Source organism: Mustela nivalis, assembly GCF_964662115.1.
Source record: "Mustela nivalis genome assembly, chromosome: 13".
Classification (NCBI taxonomy): domain Eukaryota; kingdom Metazoa; phylum Chordata; class Mammalia; order Carnivora; family Mustelidae; genus Mustela; species Mustela nivalis.
Genome location: NC_139032.1, coordinates 45744798 through 45763247, shown reverse-complemented (window position 1 = coordinate 45763247; position 18450 = coordinate 45744798). Strand labels below are relative to the sequence as shown.

At 39.3% G+C, this 18450-nt stretch overlaps 1 protein-coding gene across 2 annotated transcripts in view; it reads left to right on the top strand.

The window, feature by feature from the left end:
* The window catches only part of MLLT3 (MLLT3 super elongation complex subunit), a 277750-nt gene that overhangs the window by 199543 nt on the left and 59757 nt on the right, over positions 1-18450 (top strand). For both annotated transcript variants that reach the window (XM_082695376.1, XM_082695377.1), the window contains exon 5: positions 3831-4529. In XM_082695376.1, the coding sequence (XP_082551502.1) occupies positions 3831-4529 (699 nt within the window). The remainder of the gene's footprint in view (positions 1-3830; positions 4530-18450) is intronic.

The window sequence follows — 18450 nt, the reverse complement described above, 5'->3', positions numbered from 1 at the left end:
CTAGAATAGCTGGGTGCCTTGCTTTTGAAGATTTTTTGGGTTGGTGAAAAGCTGACAGTGGGCATTAAATACCTAGACCAACATGGGAGTTAAAAGTTATAAAATTTCTGGAGTTTTATACTTAACATCATATGTATGTAATTAAGACAAGAATTTAAACTTTCTTTCTTTTTTTTTTTTTTTAAGATTTTATCTATTTATTTGACAGAGAGAGAGATCACAAGTAGGCAGAGAGGCAGGCAGGGAAAGAGGAGGAAACAGGTCCCTGCTGAGCAGAGAGCCCAATGCGGGGCTCGATTCCAGGACCCTGGGATCATGACCTGAGCCCAAGGCAGAGGCTTAACCCACTGAGCCATCCAGGTGTCCCAATAATTTAAACTTTCTGTCACAAAAAAGTCTGTGTCATATACCACTACGGACTTTGCATTAAGAATTCTTGTTTGTCCTATGAAAGGGTTTTAAAAGTCATGGAAGGACCTCTGTAGAAGTTTTTTTTGTTTCTTTTGGTGTTTTTTGGTACTGAAATTTACTATTTTTTAATGCTTAATATTTGAAAACATGTTGGTAGGTGAAAAATCTGTATTTTTAAGAGTCACGTTAAAAAAATATGTATAATACTCCTTGAAGGTTGATTATTAAGCAGCAATGCTTGGGTGTTCAAGAGTCGTAATTAAACTACTGATTGCAAATTATCAAAATTCAGTGAGTCAACAAACCAATTAAAAAAACTGGCGGATATTAGATTTCAAATGTTCTTCCTTAATTTAGTTTGTCCATTACACTTTATTTTAATTATTCATAGTATTGCTTAACATGCCAGGAAATGTCTTGTAATGGAATTTATAAAATAATGTAGTTTCAGTAATATGAATACTATCTTTAGCATTCTGCTTTTAAATCTCAATTGAGATGTTTTGTAAGGAATTATCTAGTTTGGTGCATAAAAGCATGTCATTGCATAGTAAATTTCTCCATTTTAGAAGTTTGAAACCAAATGCTCACTTGAGAAAAATAAATGGAATAATTGGTATTTGTCATTTTGTTGTTATTGTTGAGCAAATGAGAAAAAAAAATTGTGAGAAGAAAAAATACATAGTCCCACTACTAACATAGAACAATAATTTTACATTGAGTAGTACCTTTTTTTTCAAGTTTTTATTTAAATACCAGTTAGTTAACATACAATGTGATGTTAATTTCTTGTGTAGAATTGAGTGATTCCTCACTTGCATACAAGTGGTGCTCATCACAAGTGTACTCCTTAATCCCCATCACCTATTTCACCCATTCCCCTCCCTCCCAAACATCTGTTTATTCTCCGTAGTTAAGAGTCTTATTTCTTGGGTTTTCCTCCTCCCCCACCCCAATATTCATTTGTTTCTTAAATTCCATTTATAGTAGTGCCTGGATGGCTCTTTGGTTAAGCATATGTCTCTTGATCTCAGCTTAGGTCTTGATCTCAGAGTCATGAGTTCAAGCCCCATATTGGGCTACTTAAAAAAAAATTTTTCCACACGTGGGTGAAATCATACAGTATCTGTCTTTCTCTGGCTGACTTGTTTCAGTTAGCATAAAACCCTAGTCCCATTCACATTCTCTTTTTATGGCTGAATGATATTCCAGTGTGTGTATCTGTGTGTATGCACACGTGTTTGTGTATTATACCACAGCTTCTTTATCCATTCATCAGTTGATGGACATTGGGGCTTTTTCCATAATTTGACGCTTATCAGTAATGCTGCTATAAACATAAAGGGGCATGTATCCCTTCAAATTAGTATTATTTTTAAAATATTTTACTTATTTATTTGACAGAGATCACAAGTAGGCAGAGAGGCAGGCAGAGGGAGAGGGGGAAGCAGGTTCCCTCCTGAGCAGAGAGCCCAATGTGGGGCTCAATCCCAGGGCCTGAGATCATGACCTGAACCGAAGGCAGAGGCTTAACCCACTGAGCGACGCAGGTGTCCCCAAATTAGTATTTTTGCATACTTTGGATATATACCTAATAATACAATTGCTGGATTGTAGAGTAGTTTTATTTTTGACTTCTTAAGGAACCCCCATATTGTTTTCCACAGTGATTGCATCAGTTTGCATTTCCACCAACAGAGCAAGAGTGTTCCTTTTATTCCATATCCTTGCCAACACTTGTCATTTCTTGTGTTTCTGATTGTAGCCATTCTAAGAAGTATGAGGTGAAACCTCTTTGTAGTTTTGGTTTGTATTTCTTTGATGATGAGTGATATTGAGCATCCTTTCATGTGTCTGTGGGCCATCTGTATGTCTGTCTATTCATATCTTCTGCCCATTTTTGAACTGGATTGTCTTTTGGGTGTTGAGTTTTAGAAGTTCTTTATATATTTTGTATACTATTCCTTTATCAGATATGTCATTTGCAAATGTCTTCTCCTATTCTGTAGGTTGCCTTTTAGTTTTGTTGATTTTTTCCTTCATATAGGGTATTATTTTCTGATGTTTATTGATATATATGCTTTTTTTTTGCATAAATTTTAAAAATGTTGTTCATTTTAGGGAAAAGCATAACTCCTGCCCAGTATCTTTTCTATATCATGCCAGATATTGAAAGGATACAAGATTGGGTTACATGTCACTGATTTTAAGTGGGTGAGTTAGAGGTACAGCATAATAAGGAAATCATGGAGATGTAAATTCTGATTGAAAATTTGGACATTTATTCATCGTTGGTCCCATTAGGAAGTCAAAGTAAGCAAGAAAGAGCTTTTCTTTTATAGTATTGATGTGAGTTTTTGCACGTCAAGGATCTACTTCTGTTTCTTACTCTTACTATTAATGGTAGAGGTTCACAAATACATTAAATATGGATTTAAATTTTGTTCCTAAATAGAAAGGTTCTATGTAGGTTATATATTCTGGGGTACTTATATGAGTGAATTTTAGGACATTTAAAACATTTAGAATGGAATAGGCAGTGATGAACTCTTTCCTTATTATTACACAACAATAATTACTAAGGACTTTGCAGTCCATTTAATAACTATCAGATCAAATCTTTCTTCTGTTAATTTTCTTTTCTTTGCTTGTAGATGGGAGACATATTACTTAACTGTTGAAATTTGGATGGCAAAAAATAATTGCCTTTTATCTCAAATTGAGAATTATTTTCTTTCTTGAGTCTTGTGACTCTTTATAGTAAGAAGCCATTTAAAATTTAATATTGTCTGTGACCCTTGGCTCTTTTTCTGCCTCCTTCTCAATCTTCGCTGGAGCTGAATGCTGCTCCCCAAGTATAATCTGTGCTTTGATCCCTCATTGTTGTGGTACACTGTAGTCCCTGCTCTCCAAGTACTTTCTCATTCCTCTCTTCCTGGTAATTACCTGCTTATTCTTGAGTATCTAGTTCAGGCTTGAATTCTCCCCACATTTCTGAATAATTCTTGTCCAGTGGCCCCAATGGAATCAACGACCCCCTTGGTTTTGTTGTCCTGGCATGTTATCGGTGGCTCTTGGAACCAGCATGACTCCTAGCTGTGTCCTATTTAATAAGAGTAGGGGCCATGTGTTAGGCATCTGTGTATCTCCCAGAACAGGCCCTCAGTGAGCAACTGTTGACCTGAGATGCTTAGAGCGCCTCGCTTGTTGGGACGAGGTAGACAGCTGGCCTCCCTGAATTCCTTGACCCTCGTGCGCCTTGCTCATGGTGCTCCTCACGCACCCTGTCCCCACCTGCTAGATCGAGGCTCTGGTTGGCAAAGAGCCTTCTCGTGCAGGTGGGACGTGCCAGGATGCTGGCTGACGCCTCCCGCTTGCTCCACAGCTCTGAGTCGCATCTTGTTGTCCCGTTTCTGCAGGACCCCAACAGGAGCATCCACACCAGCAGCAGCAGCAGCAGCAGCTGCAGCAGCAGCAGCAGCAGCAGCAGTAGCAGCAGCAGCAGCAGCTGTAGCAGCAGCAGCAGCAGCAGCAGTAGCAGCAGCAGCAGCAGCAGCAGCACCAGTTTTTCAAAGCCTCACAAATTAATGAAGGAGCACAAGGAAAAACCTTCTAAAGACTCCAGAGAACATAAAAGTGCCTTCAAAGAACCTTCCAGGGATCACAACAAATCTTCCAAAGAATCCTCTAAGAAACCCAAAGAAAACAAACCACTGAAAGAAGAAAAAATCGTTCCTAAGATGGCCTTCAAGGAACCGAAACCCATGTCGAAAGAGCCAAAACCGGACAGTAACTTACTCACCATCACCAGTGGACAGCAAGACAAGAAGGCTCCTAGTAAAAGGCCCCCCATTTCAGATTCCGAAGAACTCTCTGCCAAAAAAAGGAAAAAGAGTAGCTCAGAGGCTTTATTTAAGAGTTTTTCTAGCGCGCCACCACTGATTCTCACGTGTTCTGCCGACAAAAAACAAATAAAAGATAAATCTCATGTCAAGATGGGAAAGGTTAAAATTGAAAGTGAGACCTCCGAGAAGAAGAAATCAACGTTACCGCCATTTGACGATATCGTGGATCCCAATGATTCCGACGTGGAGGAGAACATGTCCTCCAAATCTGATGTGAGTAACCTTGTTGGTTTCCCTCCTTTCCCTGGTTAGTCTTCAGAGTCTGTTTCACGTGGCTGCAGGATAAGGAGCCAGGGAAGAATATGACAGCTGAGCCATAAAATGGTAGCATGGAAGTGCTTAGAAATGAATTTCCTTAACTAATGGAAAGAAGGAAATGAAATCATTAAAGGATCTGCACACATTTGGGCAGTGATTTAAATTGTTAAAGGAGAGATACATTCCATGGTATAATAATGGGCCATTTGAATTGTAGTAGAAAAACCGAGATGCTCATTAGAGCTTAGTTACTGTGCTTTTCGGTGATTGCTGGTTTAGGAAAGTGAGAAGAATGCAATAAAACTTGAATATATGAGAAAATGAATTTAAAAGAGAAAGTTAGGAAATATTGGGGTGCAGCTCTAATGTTGATGTTTTTGATTGGTGCAATGAAGTAATTTGTTTACAGGCTGGCAATAGTGTTTTTTTAAACAGTTTTAGTTTAATCGAGGTCACAATGATTCCTATCGATTTAAAATGAATAATTTGCTAGATTTCAACTTACATATGTACTCGTGAAACCAGGTGGTGGTATTTTGAAATTTGAAACATTTAATTTTGTTTTCATTGACTAGCCATTGATTTGGGAGAGGGCGAGGAGTGGAATCTTCATTACGTTTTTGCCGATTGGTAGGATTATCGTTTGTGGATGCCTAAAAGACGATCTGACCATCTAACACCCCTCCAAAATGTTATCTAATGTTGAGGTTTAAACTAATAATTACAGATTTCTTTGAGTTGAAAGGAATTTTCACATTATCTGTTCTAATTTCCCACCGGTATAAGAAATCTTATGCTTCTGTCAACAGAAGTATTAGTAATTTAAAAGGTATTACGTTCCATTTCTGGAGAAAGAACATTATTTACTATGAAATCACGCTCACTTTGTTGCAAACTTTTGCCACCTTTAGTTACTTATTAGTCATGATCAGTCCAAATAATCTCTTTACTTTGGCTTGCCACTATTTCTAAACGATGATCAAGGAAGGTGTCTAACTAAAACTTACTAGCCATTTGAGAATATTTCTCTTTCTGTTCCATGGGTTCACCATATACATGTTCCTAATTCAAATGCTAGCAGAGATGAGGGAACTTCGTAGCAGATTCTCTATCCTGCATTTGTGCTGGAGATAAGGGCAGCCAGGGTTAGGACTTGGCGTTGGTACTGATCCCAGTTGGCAAGAGACTACTTCCTTCTGTGCAACCCTCTACAGCTAATCTTGAAAAAAGACTTTTTTAAGATTTCATTTTTATTTATTTTAGTGAGAGTGTGAGCAAGCAGGGAATGGGGAAGCAGAGGGGTAGGGAGTGAGACTCTGAAGCAGACTCCATGCTCAATATGGAGCCTGATATGGGGCTGCATCCCACAACCTTGAAATCATGACCTGAGCTGAAACCAAGAGGCAGTCACCTAACTGACTGAGGCATCCCTAATCTTGAAAATCTGTTTAAAAGATTATTTATTTATTTATTAGGGACAGAATGTGTGAGAGAGAGAGAGGGAGTGAGTGTGCATGTATGAGTAGGGCGAGGGGCAGAGGGAGAAGCAGGCTTCCCCACAGCAGGGGGCCCGACGCCAGCACAATCCCAGGACTTGGAGATCATGACCTGAGCCGAAGGCAGATGCCCAACCAACTGAGCCACCCAGGTGCCCCCCTAACCTTGAAATATTAAAAGAAAATCAGATTGCGGGGCGCCTGGGTGGCTCGGTGGGTTAAGCCGCTGCCTTCGGCTCAGGTCATGATCTCAGGGTCCTGAGATCGAGTCCCACATCGGGCTCTCTGCTTGGCAAGGAGCCTGCTTCCTCCTCTCTCTCTCTGCCTGCCTCTCTGCCTGCTTGTGATCTCTCTCTGTCAAATAAATAAATAAAATCTTAAAAAAAAAAAAAAAAGAAAATCAGATTGGGAGTAGGGTAGCATATAAAATACAAGATATTGGGGTCATTTGTCCCAGTGTTTGGTACATATTTTATAGTGATAGTTTATTGAATGAAGATGAGAACTGATGGGTTTGTTCAGTATCTCAAACATCTGTTTTTCCTTCTGTGCTTTTTACTTAAGCTCTTCTTAATACAAAACTTGTTCTTAATGCAGATGTTATTTAGAAATTCTTTTTTGTATGTTTGACTTTTAGTTCAGATCACACTAAAATGTTCATTGAGCCTCTTGGGGTGTGATTAGTCCATCAAGATTGTCAGGTTTAGCAACTTTGTCTTTCTGTATTCTGACATGTTGTGAATCTTGTAGAGCAGAGGTTTTCAAATAGTGGCTTGTGATTCACTAGTGAGCCATGAAACCGATTTAGCATGTCATCAGCAGTATTAAAAAAAATCAGAATGCATTGTAATTAGCAAGGGTAAGTAATGGTTTTTAAAAATTTTATTTCATGGGATGTGTGTATTCCTTATTGTAGGTCATGGTCAAATTCTGAAAGGCATCTTTCTTGAATGTTTGCTAATTTATGAGAAGATCAAATGACATTCATAAAGCAAAGCTCTTTCTTCATGAAATTATCCCAAATAATCATTCTCTTTAGGTAACTCTGTATATTCTTGTTTTTTAATCTCTTGCTCCCTTCCTTTTATGTATGATTTATAAGATATAGCTTTTCATAAACTTCATGTTCAACTTAGTGTATTTATCCAAAGCAGTATCTTTCTTTTTTTTTTTTAAGATTTTATTTATTTATTTGACAGACAGAGATCACAAGTAGGCAGAGAGGCAGGCGGAGAGAGAGGAGGAAGCAGGCTCCCTGCTGAGCAGAGAGCCCAATGCAGGGCTCAATCCGAGGACCCTGGGACCATGACCCAAGCCGAAGGCAGAGGCTTTAACCCACTGAGCCACCCAGATGCCCCCAAAGCAATATCTTAAAAAATCTTTTGGAGTGAGGAGTTAGAATTGTAATTCTTTGCAATAGGTAGAAAGGTTTCAAAAAGAATTCATGAGCCACATATCCGATGATTGCTACAGGAATTTTTACAATGGGTTCTGCACATCAGTACAGAGAAAGCCACTAAAGACTTTTGGGCATTATTTGGGTATAAAACCCAACAGATACACTTTCTTTATCAGGTTTCTGGTAGTAGTGCTTTTCTTCTTCTTGTTGTTGGTTTAATTCTCTGTGTGTAGGTGGTGAAGACAAAGAGCATTGACAAAGTGGTTCCAAATAAGCCAGTGCCCAAAACACCTTTCTGTGAGCAGGGGAGATAAAAAAGGACTGAAATTCCCTTTATCCAGTAGTAGAAATCACCTTTGTTTGGCCTTCTTCCTACTTGGTGTCTCTCCTATGGGCAAGCCAGAAGGGGAGACCACTGCAATGAAGAGCCATGAGGAGCCCAGATCCTCCCTTGGCCAGTAACAAATTTGATAGCATGGGACAGGCCCAACTTCAGGGGTCCAACTTCACGATGTCCTGGATGGTGAGTGTGTCTGCATCTGAGTAAGTGTGGTAAGATGACTGTAAGTCTTTACTGGATAAAGACTAACATGCTTCCTAGCTTTGTTATTTGAATATAAGCCAGACTTGTGTTCATTTATGGCAGATGGGGTAGTGGGGGTAATTTTAGACACAGCAGGCAGAGATCATGGACTTCGAAACAGAAGAAAGAGACAAAAAGAAATTGGAAAAGTGTGAAGAATTAAGAAGGGTGAGGGAGAAGAGATTATTTAGCTGGTAAACCTGCAAACACATCTTGCCTCAGTATATTCTAGTTACAATTAAAAGGAAAAACTTTTTAAAGAACCTTTTCCCATAATTAAGGTAGATTCAGGTTTTATATGGGAATAAAATCATTGTTATTAAGATGGATTTGGAAGCTCGGATTGCGATTCATATGGTTCTTTTTGGTTAAGATTTTTTGTACTTTGCATAGAAAAGTAGAAGTACATCCATGCCTACGTGTTTTTTTTGAGGGATCATTTAGTAAGTGCTTAGGCAGGTAGGTAGGTAGTCAAGTAATCGAATAATTAGGAGTTTATACTGTGGTGTTGGACAGGCTATGTTTTGAACCCCAGCTCTTCAGGGATCTTAGGCAAACGTTTTTAACCTTCTGTATTTCTTAATTCTTTTGTAAGATGGAGATCATAATAGTGTTTATTACGTAGTATTATTATGAAAATTGTCAGTCTGGGTAAAGTATGTATCACGTTAACCAAAAAATACTAGTTAACTATGATTATGTATGACGTGGCTTCTGGAAATCTTTATAACCTATAGCTTTGGAAGAGATCTTTTGCTCTTCAAAAATAATGTAGAATTCTAGAGTCTCTTTTCAAGGGTGTGGGTTATAGGTTTTTCAGGGGAAAAAGTACTTGGCATCTATGTCCTATTGCTCTGAATTTTGTCTTGAGGCAAATGGCCTTGATATGCATTTGTTGCATGGTAACAGGAAAAATACAGGATGAAGAGTCTAAGTTTTAAATCAAAAGTTAATCCAGAGTTTCCCAGGATCTTTTAGCTTTTAAATTAAAATAGGTAAAGGACAAGAACATAGCTAGCACTGCATTAGGGAGGCACTCAGTTGTTTCTTTATTCTTGTTCCTATTAAAGGAAGACATCCGAAGAAATTACTTACCTTTGGGTGATTATTAATGTTACACAGAATAATTTTTAAATATGTTTTGCAATCCCTGAAGTGTTTTTCTTTTCTAAAGAAATTTAATATTATCACATGAAAGCCCATCAGTGATTTTTTTCCCCCTACAGAATTCAAGAGTTACACGGTGGTTGGATAGGGAGGCAGAAGGACTGGTTTATAGTTGGGTGAGCATTTCGCAAATACAGAAATCATGATAAGAGCATGTTTTCACTACGTCCATAAGTGTTAGCATTAAGAATATTTTACCTTCAAGAACTTAGGTAATCCTGTTGGAGTAAAGCTGTCTTGGTTTAGGAAATTATCATTTTGGGGTCATAATGGTCATTAATGGAAAGTGACCTCACTAATGCAGCTGGAAGGGTGAGGATCATATTAGCATCAACTAAAAGTTTATTATTGGAGTTTGTATTCACTTGTTTCAACTTTAATTGACAATTAGAAAGAACCCAAATTATCTCCCCTTTCCCATAATTTCCTAGGTTTTGTTTTTTCCATATAATTCAGCTTCTGAAAGAGAAGTCTGTGGAGTTGATCTTGTTTTGTGATAGAGAAAGCTTGGTATTTATAGCAGAGAAAGAGAGGAAAAAGAATAAAATAAAATTAGAATAACTGTTTATAAGCAGATTTGGTTATGGTAGTAATTTCCTTATCATTGCCTTTGCTTTTTGCCTTGCTTTAATAGAGATTTAATTGTAATTTAAAAGCACAGTCGTTAAAAGTTTTAATTGTCTTTCTCCTTGAAAATGGGCAGATTACATTTGGTACAATGTTACGTACTTCAGCCTGCAGAGATTGTAATCCTGTCTTTCCTCACTTGGCCTCAGCAGAGTGCTTTCTTGGCTAAAATCTTCCTGAGGAAAAAGGATGAAATCTCAGATGCCTTTTACCAAGGGTTAGGTGGTGGTGGTTCAGCTACAGGATAAAAGCTGCAAATCACCTTAGCCGAAGTTTCTTTTGAAAAGAAAAAAAGAAGGAAAAAGAAACTTCCCTTCTTTTGTTGTGCCTCATTTCCTCCCACCCCACCCTGTTCCTTGCCCTGCTTAAACTGTTCGGGAGTTGGCCGTAAATGTCCTGCTGTTGAAGCCTTGGCCTGAGGTTTTTATGGGATAGAAGGTTGTGGCAGTCAGAGAAGAAGGTCTTTATTGTGTTTTCAAAGTGGCTCTTTAATGACTTGTAATTCCAGCACATGCAAGAGCTGTAAAGTCTGCAAGTATAGTGAGCAAGCAGCTAGAGAGGCCATTCATTAAAGGGCTGCCCTGCCTGGTGGGGGTTGGGGGGGGATGACTCTGATTTTGGACTCCTGTTCTCTGCATTTCATAACTGGAGGTAAATTTATCTGAAGGGTTGCAGTTCTTCCTCGGGTAGATTCTGTGTAAGATGTGATGGGCAGAGGGGAGGAAATGGCCCAGCCATTCAACTGTTGGTTTCTTCAGCCACGTTCCTAGCTTAGTCCAAAAAAGGAATTTGGAGCAGTTGCAAGGGTGATTTTTACTTTAAGACAGAATTAGGGGCTTCCTCTCTTTCTTGTTTGGGTACCATACTCAGCCTCAATTGTTTCTCAGTTTTTAAATTAAATAATTCCTTAGAAGTCTTTCAGTAGCTGAGGGCCGTGGACAGAACAGGAAGTTCGATCATTGCAGAGTTGGTTACCATCAGTAATTGCCAACACTCCTCATTTTTACTTACTTGGATTGAATTGAATCTCTCAATAAAGTCCATGAGCTTCCTTTAAGAGCGCTCCATTGCCTGTTCATTGCACTACTGTTCCTTACTCCAGGGCCCATGCTCTTTACCTAATTGTCTCACCTGTCATCTTTAGACACAAAGATGTGATTCAACATGGTCTTTGCGTGACCTGCATTCCCATTCCACAGAGACATCGTATGCCTGTAGTTGAACATGTCTTGAGTGCTTTTTGTGTGCCAGTCACCAGTCTAAGCACTTGACTCATTTTAACTCACTTAACCCTCCAAACAACTTTATGAAATAGGCACTATTATTCCCATTTTATAGATAGGGAAACTGAGGCCCAAAGGTTTAGAGACTTGCCCAGAGTTGCCAGCTGGTGGATCCAGAATTCGATCCCACTTGTTAGCATGTTCACTCAAGAGGAATTTTGGAATGAAGCAAATCTGATTTTCCCACGAATTCATACTGCATTTGCAGAGATGGGCTCCATGAAGTTGGCCTCACTGCTTTGAAAGCCTTTGATGTCATAGCCTTGTTCCATTTATGAGTCATGGTTCTCTGACCTACCTGTTGATTTGGGCTTTTACCAACAGCCCTCAGGAAGTGACAGGCTGTCCTTTGAGCTGGGTTTGGCACGCATCCCAAAATGAGGGAGGAGCTTTGAAATGTCCAGGAATCTGACTTCTCACACAGGCTTGCTGCAAGTACGGCAGACTCTCCTGGTTCTGGAGTTCACATTATTACATCAGCAGCACTGTTTCCCTGCTCCCAGAATTCTCTCTCTTGATTTTGCAAGTATTTGTGTTTAACAGAGCTGAGTTGTAATATCAGGCTTTCCCAGAAGGTGCCACCAAATAACAAATGGTGTCTTATAGTCCGACAATCACTTCTTTTTGAATCTCCTAGCTATATTTTGTAATTCCAGGTTATACTGTCTGTAAGTTACTCAAAATGTAGGCTATGCTTCCTGTGAATCATGAGGCAAGATAATGCAATGGCATAGGTTGGAGGGTGGTTTTCTTTTGGTGTCTAGGTAATTATTTCATCAAGTTTGAGAAATTGTCCTCAGTAGGTAACAATTTATGACTGTAAACTTCCAAGGCAGCATTAAGGTCCACAAAGAAAAATCACCCCTGCGAGGCTACTTTAGGTCACTAAAGGTGACTGCACAGTGAGATGTTCTTCCAGATAAAGTCAAAGATCCTTCTATTAGGAGAAGATGGGAAAGCATTTACTAATGTATTTGGGGACAACAAACTTTGCCTTTGAATTCTGAAGATAGAGAGGATAGAGATGTGGGGGAATTGGGATAGGGAGAAATATTCAGAATTGGTGACACAGAGAAAAGGAAATTTTCTTGCCTTTCTTAGTTATGAGAGAAAATGTATGAGATCCTTGGATGTGATGTTATGTTATGTTACATATTTATTTAACCATTTTTTGGTTCAAGTATAATTATCATACCGTGTTATATTAGTTTCAAGTATAATGATACAACAGTTCTATACATTAGCACTCATCACGTTAGCTGTAGTCTTAATCTTCTTCACCTATTTCACGCATTTCTCCTACCCACCTCCCCTCTGGCAACCACCAGTTTGTTCTCTATATTTAAGAGTCTGCTTTTTTATGTTTCTCCTTTTCTCTTTGTTCATTTGTTTCTTAAGTTTTAGAAATGAGTGAAATCATATGGTATTTGTCTTTCTCTGACTTATTTTTGCTTATAATGGCATTATATCCTATAGATCCATTCATATTGTCGCAAATGGCAACATGTCATTCTTTTTTATGACTGAGTAGTATTCCATTGTGGTAGAAAATGGTGGTATATATCACATCTTCTACAGTCGTTCATCAGTTGATGGGTACTTGGGCTGCTTCCATATCTTGGCTCTTGGAAATAATGCTGCAGTAAACATAGGGGTGCAATTATCTTTTTGAATTAGTGTTTTCATTTTCTTTTGATAAGTACCCTGTAGTTGAGTTACTGGATCATATGGTAATTCTATTTATAATTTTTTGAGGTACCTCCATACTGTTTCTCACAGGAGCTGTGCCAGTTTGCATTCCCACCAACAGTACACAAGGTTCCTTTTTCTTCATATCCTCATCAACACTTGTTTCTTATGTTTTTGATTTTAGCCATTCTGACAGGTATGAGGTGATAGAGCATCATGGTTTTTTTTTTTTTTTTTTTTTTTTTTAAAGATTTTATTTATTTGTCAGAGAGAGCGAGCGAGCACAGGCAGACAGAGTGGAAGGCAGAGTCAGAGGGAGAAGCAGGCTCCCTGCGGAGCAAGGAGCCCGATGTGGGACTCGATCCCAGGACGCTGGGATCATGACCTGAGCCGAAGGCAGCTGCTTAACCAACTGAGCCACCCAGGCGTCCCGAGCATCATGGTTTTGATTTACATTTTTCTGATGTTAGTCTGTTGGCCATCTGGATATCCTCTTTGGAGAAATGTCTGTTCAGGTCCTATAGTCATTTTTTAATTGGATTATTTGGTTCTTTTGGGTATTGAGTTGTATAAGTTCTTTACATATTTTAGATATTAACCCCTTATCAGATATATCATTTGCAAATATCTTTTCCCATTAGGTTCCCATTTTTGTTTTGTTAATGGTTTCCTTCTTGTGCAAAAGCTTTTTATTTTGGTATAGTCCTAGTAATTTAATTTTGCCAGAAGAGACATACCTGGAAAAATGTTTCTATGGTTAATGTAAAAGAAACTACTGCCCATGTTTTCTTCTAGGAACTTCATGGTTTCAGGTCTCAGATTTAGGTTCTTAAGTCATTTTGAGTTTATTTTGTGTATGTTGTTGTTGATTTGTTTGTTTTTGCCTGTAGCAGTCAAGTTTTCCCAGCACCATTTGTTGAAGAGATTTTTCCCATTGTATATTCTTGTCTCCTTTGTATTCTGTTCCATTGATTTATATATCTGTTTTTGTGTTACTCCATACTGTTCTGATTACTACAGCTTTGTAGTATATCTTGAAAGTTAGGATTGTGACACCTACAGTTTTTTTCTTTGTTTCAAGATCATTTTGGCTATTTGGGGTCTTTTATAGTTCCATACAAATTTTACTGTTATTTGTTCTAGTTCTGTGAAAAATGCTGTTGGTATTTTAATACGGTTTGCATTAACTCTGTACATTGCTTTGGTTAGTATGGATGTTGTAATGATATTGGTTCTTCCAATCAGTGAGCATGGAAGATGTTACTTTAAATTAATAAATAAATTGGGACACCTGGGTGGCTCAGTCGGTTAAGCTGCTGCCTTCAGCTCAGGTCATGATCCCAGGATCCTGGGATCGAGTCCCATGTAGGGCTTCTTGCTCAGCAGGGAGCCTGCTTCTCTCTCTGCCTCTGCCTGCTTGTGCTTTCCCTCTCTCTCTCTCTCTGTGACAAATAAATAAATACATAAAATCTTAAAAGAAAATTAATAAATGAATTAATAGTCTGCCCTGGTTTGGGACCTCAATGTTTAGAATTACAGTACTTTTTTAAAAAATTAAATTCTTGACACGTGCTTTATTCTGTGGCTCTTTTATGTGTTTATTTTTTTAACATGTGATAAACTGCTGTATCACTTTGAGTACCTACAAACATTTCCTTCTACACAAGTTTAATTCTTTAAAATATTTTTTGATTACCTTAGTGTTCAGTAACATTCACAAATATTTATGTGGTAGGTACTCCTGTATCTAAACACTGTGTTAGATGGTACAGATGGTACAAAATTAGAATTTGGGCTGAGCTTAGAAGAAATAAAAGCATGAGTAGGATGGGGTGAGGGGCGAAGTAGGAAGGACAGGCCATTCTTGATCAGAGGAAACAACTTGGAAAAAAGGAACTGATGGCAAACATAGCTAATTCTATGTTGTCCTTACTGAGAATGAAGAGAGATCTTATAAGTGAATCCTGCCACGAATTTATCAAACTGGCTTGCCAGGAATGAAGGAAGAAGGCTTATCAAACTCTATTCTTGCTAAGAGTGTGCTGGGCACTGACTCAATACCTTTAAAAAATTATTTATTTAAAGATTGAGAGAAAGAGAGAGACAAAACACAAGTAGAGAGAGAGAGGAGCAGAGGGAAAGGGACAAGTGGACTCCATGCCGAGTGCAGAGCCTGACATGGGGCTTGATTTCAGGACCCTGAGATCATGGCCCAAGCCAAAGGCAGATGCTTAACCGACTGAGCCACCCAGGTGCCCCTTGATAGCCTTTTTAAAATCCATGCAATGTGTGTGATAGCTTTTGTTCTCATCTTACACATGTGGATGTGGCAGAGGCAGAATTTGAATCCAGTTTTCACTAATGCCAAACCCCATGTTTTTTTGTACCATACCACCAATTAGACCTTACTGAGAGAGAAATCATGTCAAGTGAAAACCACTAAGGTACTGACAAAACCTTTTCCAGAAAAAAATCTAGTTGGGAAGACTAATTAGGTAAGGATACCACAGTTCAGTGAAAGGAGTAGAGTAAGAAATAAGATGTAGCCACAACACTTGGATACTCGGCTGTAAATAATGGGGAGCAAGAAGATCCACCTGTGATTTCCAAAATGATCAACTCCTGCTTCCTATGCATCCATGCTTTTTCTAAGAAGGAGAATTACAGAAAGTATTGAAAAGCTGTGCTACCTTGGAGTCTATACCAGGGCACTTGTTCACAATGTTATTAGATATGTATCATATACTTTGCCCTTGGGACAAGACATGGCAAGTGTTGAGAGGTCCCACGTACTTTACTTACAAGTGTGAGAGGTCCCATGTACTTTACTTCATCATCTAAAGATTTTACTCATGAAGGATCTGAAGAAGGAAGGTAGGGTCAGACTTCTACAAGATAGTGGTGTAGGAAGATCCTGGACTTGCCTCTTTCCATGGACACACCAAATCTACAGCTATATATGCACCATTTCCCTCTGAAAAAGATGTGAAAACTAGATGAACTGTTTCTCCAGAAAAAGAGATAAAATAACCACTTCAAGACAGGTAGGTCCAAGAGACCCAGGATGCCGGAGGAAACTGAGATTCCCCTTTGAAAGGGCTGGCATGTGGTCTTATTCACTCTGAGATGCAGCAAAAAAGAGCAGTTTGAAAAGTTCCTAAATAAGAAGGAGATTCAGTTTCTAATCTAAAAGTATCTGCTCGGTGGGGGGGGGGGGGCAGGGGACAGTTGAAACTCTCTCTGGAGATGGAGGCACTAGTGGACACTATTTTTGCACTCTCAGACTACCCCGCTGGCATAGGTAGGCGAGCTCTGTTTTGGCACCCTCCCACTGCCTTGCTAAGACAGGGGTGGGGGGGTGAGCAGTTGCAGCACTATCCTGCTGCTTTGCTGAAGCTAGAGAATGCAGTGTAGTACTCCCCCACTCCCTGGCTGGGGCAGGCAAACATGAGTGATTATGGCATTTTCCCACTCCCAGCCCAAAGCCAGGGGCACTCTCCCACTATATTCTTGGTCTACAGATGCTTACAGTCAAGACATTTTGCTGCTGCCTTTCTGAAGCTGGTGAGTGTGCTACACCTCCAGCTGCCTACATAAAGCCAGTGAGCACATGCAGTCCACACAGAGGATGCCCTTTTATCGCCTGGCCCTGGTGGCCAAAGGGGCAGGTAGTCCTGAGCTCCACAAGAATGTAATAATCAGACAGTTCTTGGGAGACTACAACAACTGCCTGGGCACTGCAGATAGTGAACTTAAACCCTGGCCCTCCTATGAAAAAGTCCTCTTTACTTAGAATGGAGCCTCAGCTTAAGAAGAAGGCTTCAGGTTTCCCATGCATCTAGAGGCTAGGGAGGTGCTTTCAGGGAATGTAAACAGGGAGGCACATTCTTTTAAACCCCCATGGCCTCACTACAGCTCAAAAAGGCCTCCCAGAAAGGCACTTACACATTTTTCTAGAGCCCTGATTTTTGCATCTGTCACTTGTGGGACACTTCCAGATCTTCTGGTCTAGAAGCCAGAAGGGTTTAAAATTACAGCCCCATAACACTATACATATTTTCATACTCTAAAAGCTCCTTCCTAGTGGTCTGTCTCCCAGTCAGCCTGAAACTAGATGCTAAATGAGATTCCTCCCCTTGGAGCAGTGATAGGTTTTGCACACCGTCAGCAATGGGGACACATCAAGAATAAATCAGGCAGTTTAGAAAATCACAAAGGTTTGAGAGACAACCAAGAGCTAGGGCAATGTTGAATGAGGTTTATCACCTACGCATGACCACACCTTCAAGCCTGAGAGAGGTAGCTGTTCAGCCTAATACATAGAAACAAACACAGAGCATCCAGCAAAGTGAGGAAAGAGAAATATGTTCCAAATCAAAGAATAAGATAAAATCTCAGAAAAAGACCTTCATGATACAGAGTTAAGTCCTTTATCTGATAAAGAACTCAAAGTAATGGTCACAGAGATGCCCACTGAACTCAGAAGAATGGAGGAACATAGTAAAAACTTTGATAAAAAGAGAGAGTATATGAGAAAGTAACAAACAGGGGCTCCTGGGTGGTCCAGCTGATTCAGTATCTGACTCTATTTCAGCTCAGGTCACGGTCTCAGGGTTTTGAGACTGAGCCCTGTGTCAGGCTCCACACTACATGCTTAAGATTCTCTCTGTCTCTCCATCCACCCCCCCCCCCCCCCCCCGCCAAACCCTAGCAAACAAAAATCACAGAGCTGAAGAATACAGTAGCTGAATTGGAATATACATGATCAGTGAGCTGGGAGACAAAGCAATGAAATTAATTTCTCAGACACCAGAAAGGAAAAAGATTTTTAATTTATTTTTTAATGTTTAAGATTTTATTTATTTGTCAGAGAGAGTAGAGAATGGCAGGCAGAGGGAGTATAGGCTACTGCTGAGCAAGGAGCCCAATGTGGGACTTGCCCTAGATCACGACCTGAGCCCAAGGCAAACGCTTAACTGACTGAGCCACTCAGGTGTCCTGGAAAAAGATCTTTAAAAAGATGATAACTTAAGAGACCTGTGAAACATCAGTGGAATGATATTTGCTTTATAGAGGTCCCAGAGAGAGACAAGAGAGAGGAAAGGGCAGAAAAGTGACTTGAAGAAATAAGGGCTGAAAATTTTCCTAACCTAGGGAAGGAAACAGACATTCAGGTTTAAGAATTCCAGAGAGTTCCAAGTAAGATGAACCAAAGAGAACCACATCAAGACACATTATAATCAAACTGTCAAAAGTTAAAGATAAAAAGGGAATCTTAAAGGCAGCAAGAGAAAAACAAATTGTTACACATAAGGGAAACTCCAGGAGATAATGAGCAGATTTCTCAGCAGAAACTTTGGAGGCCAGAGGAAGTGGTATAATATATTCAAAGTGATGAATGGAAAAACCTTTCAACCAAGAGTACTCTACTGAGAAAAGTTATCATTCAGAATTAAAGGAGAGATAGAGTTTTCCAGACAAGCTAAATGAATTTATCACTACTAAGTTGGCTTTTACAAGAAATATTAAAGGGACTTCTTTAAGCTAAAAAGACATGGCACTTACTAATAACGAGAAAACATATGAAAGTGAAAAATCTCATTTGAAAAGGTAAATATGTAGTAAAGATCAT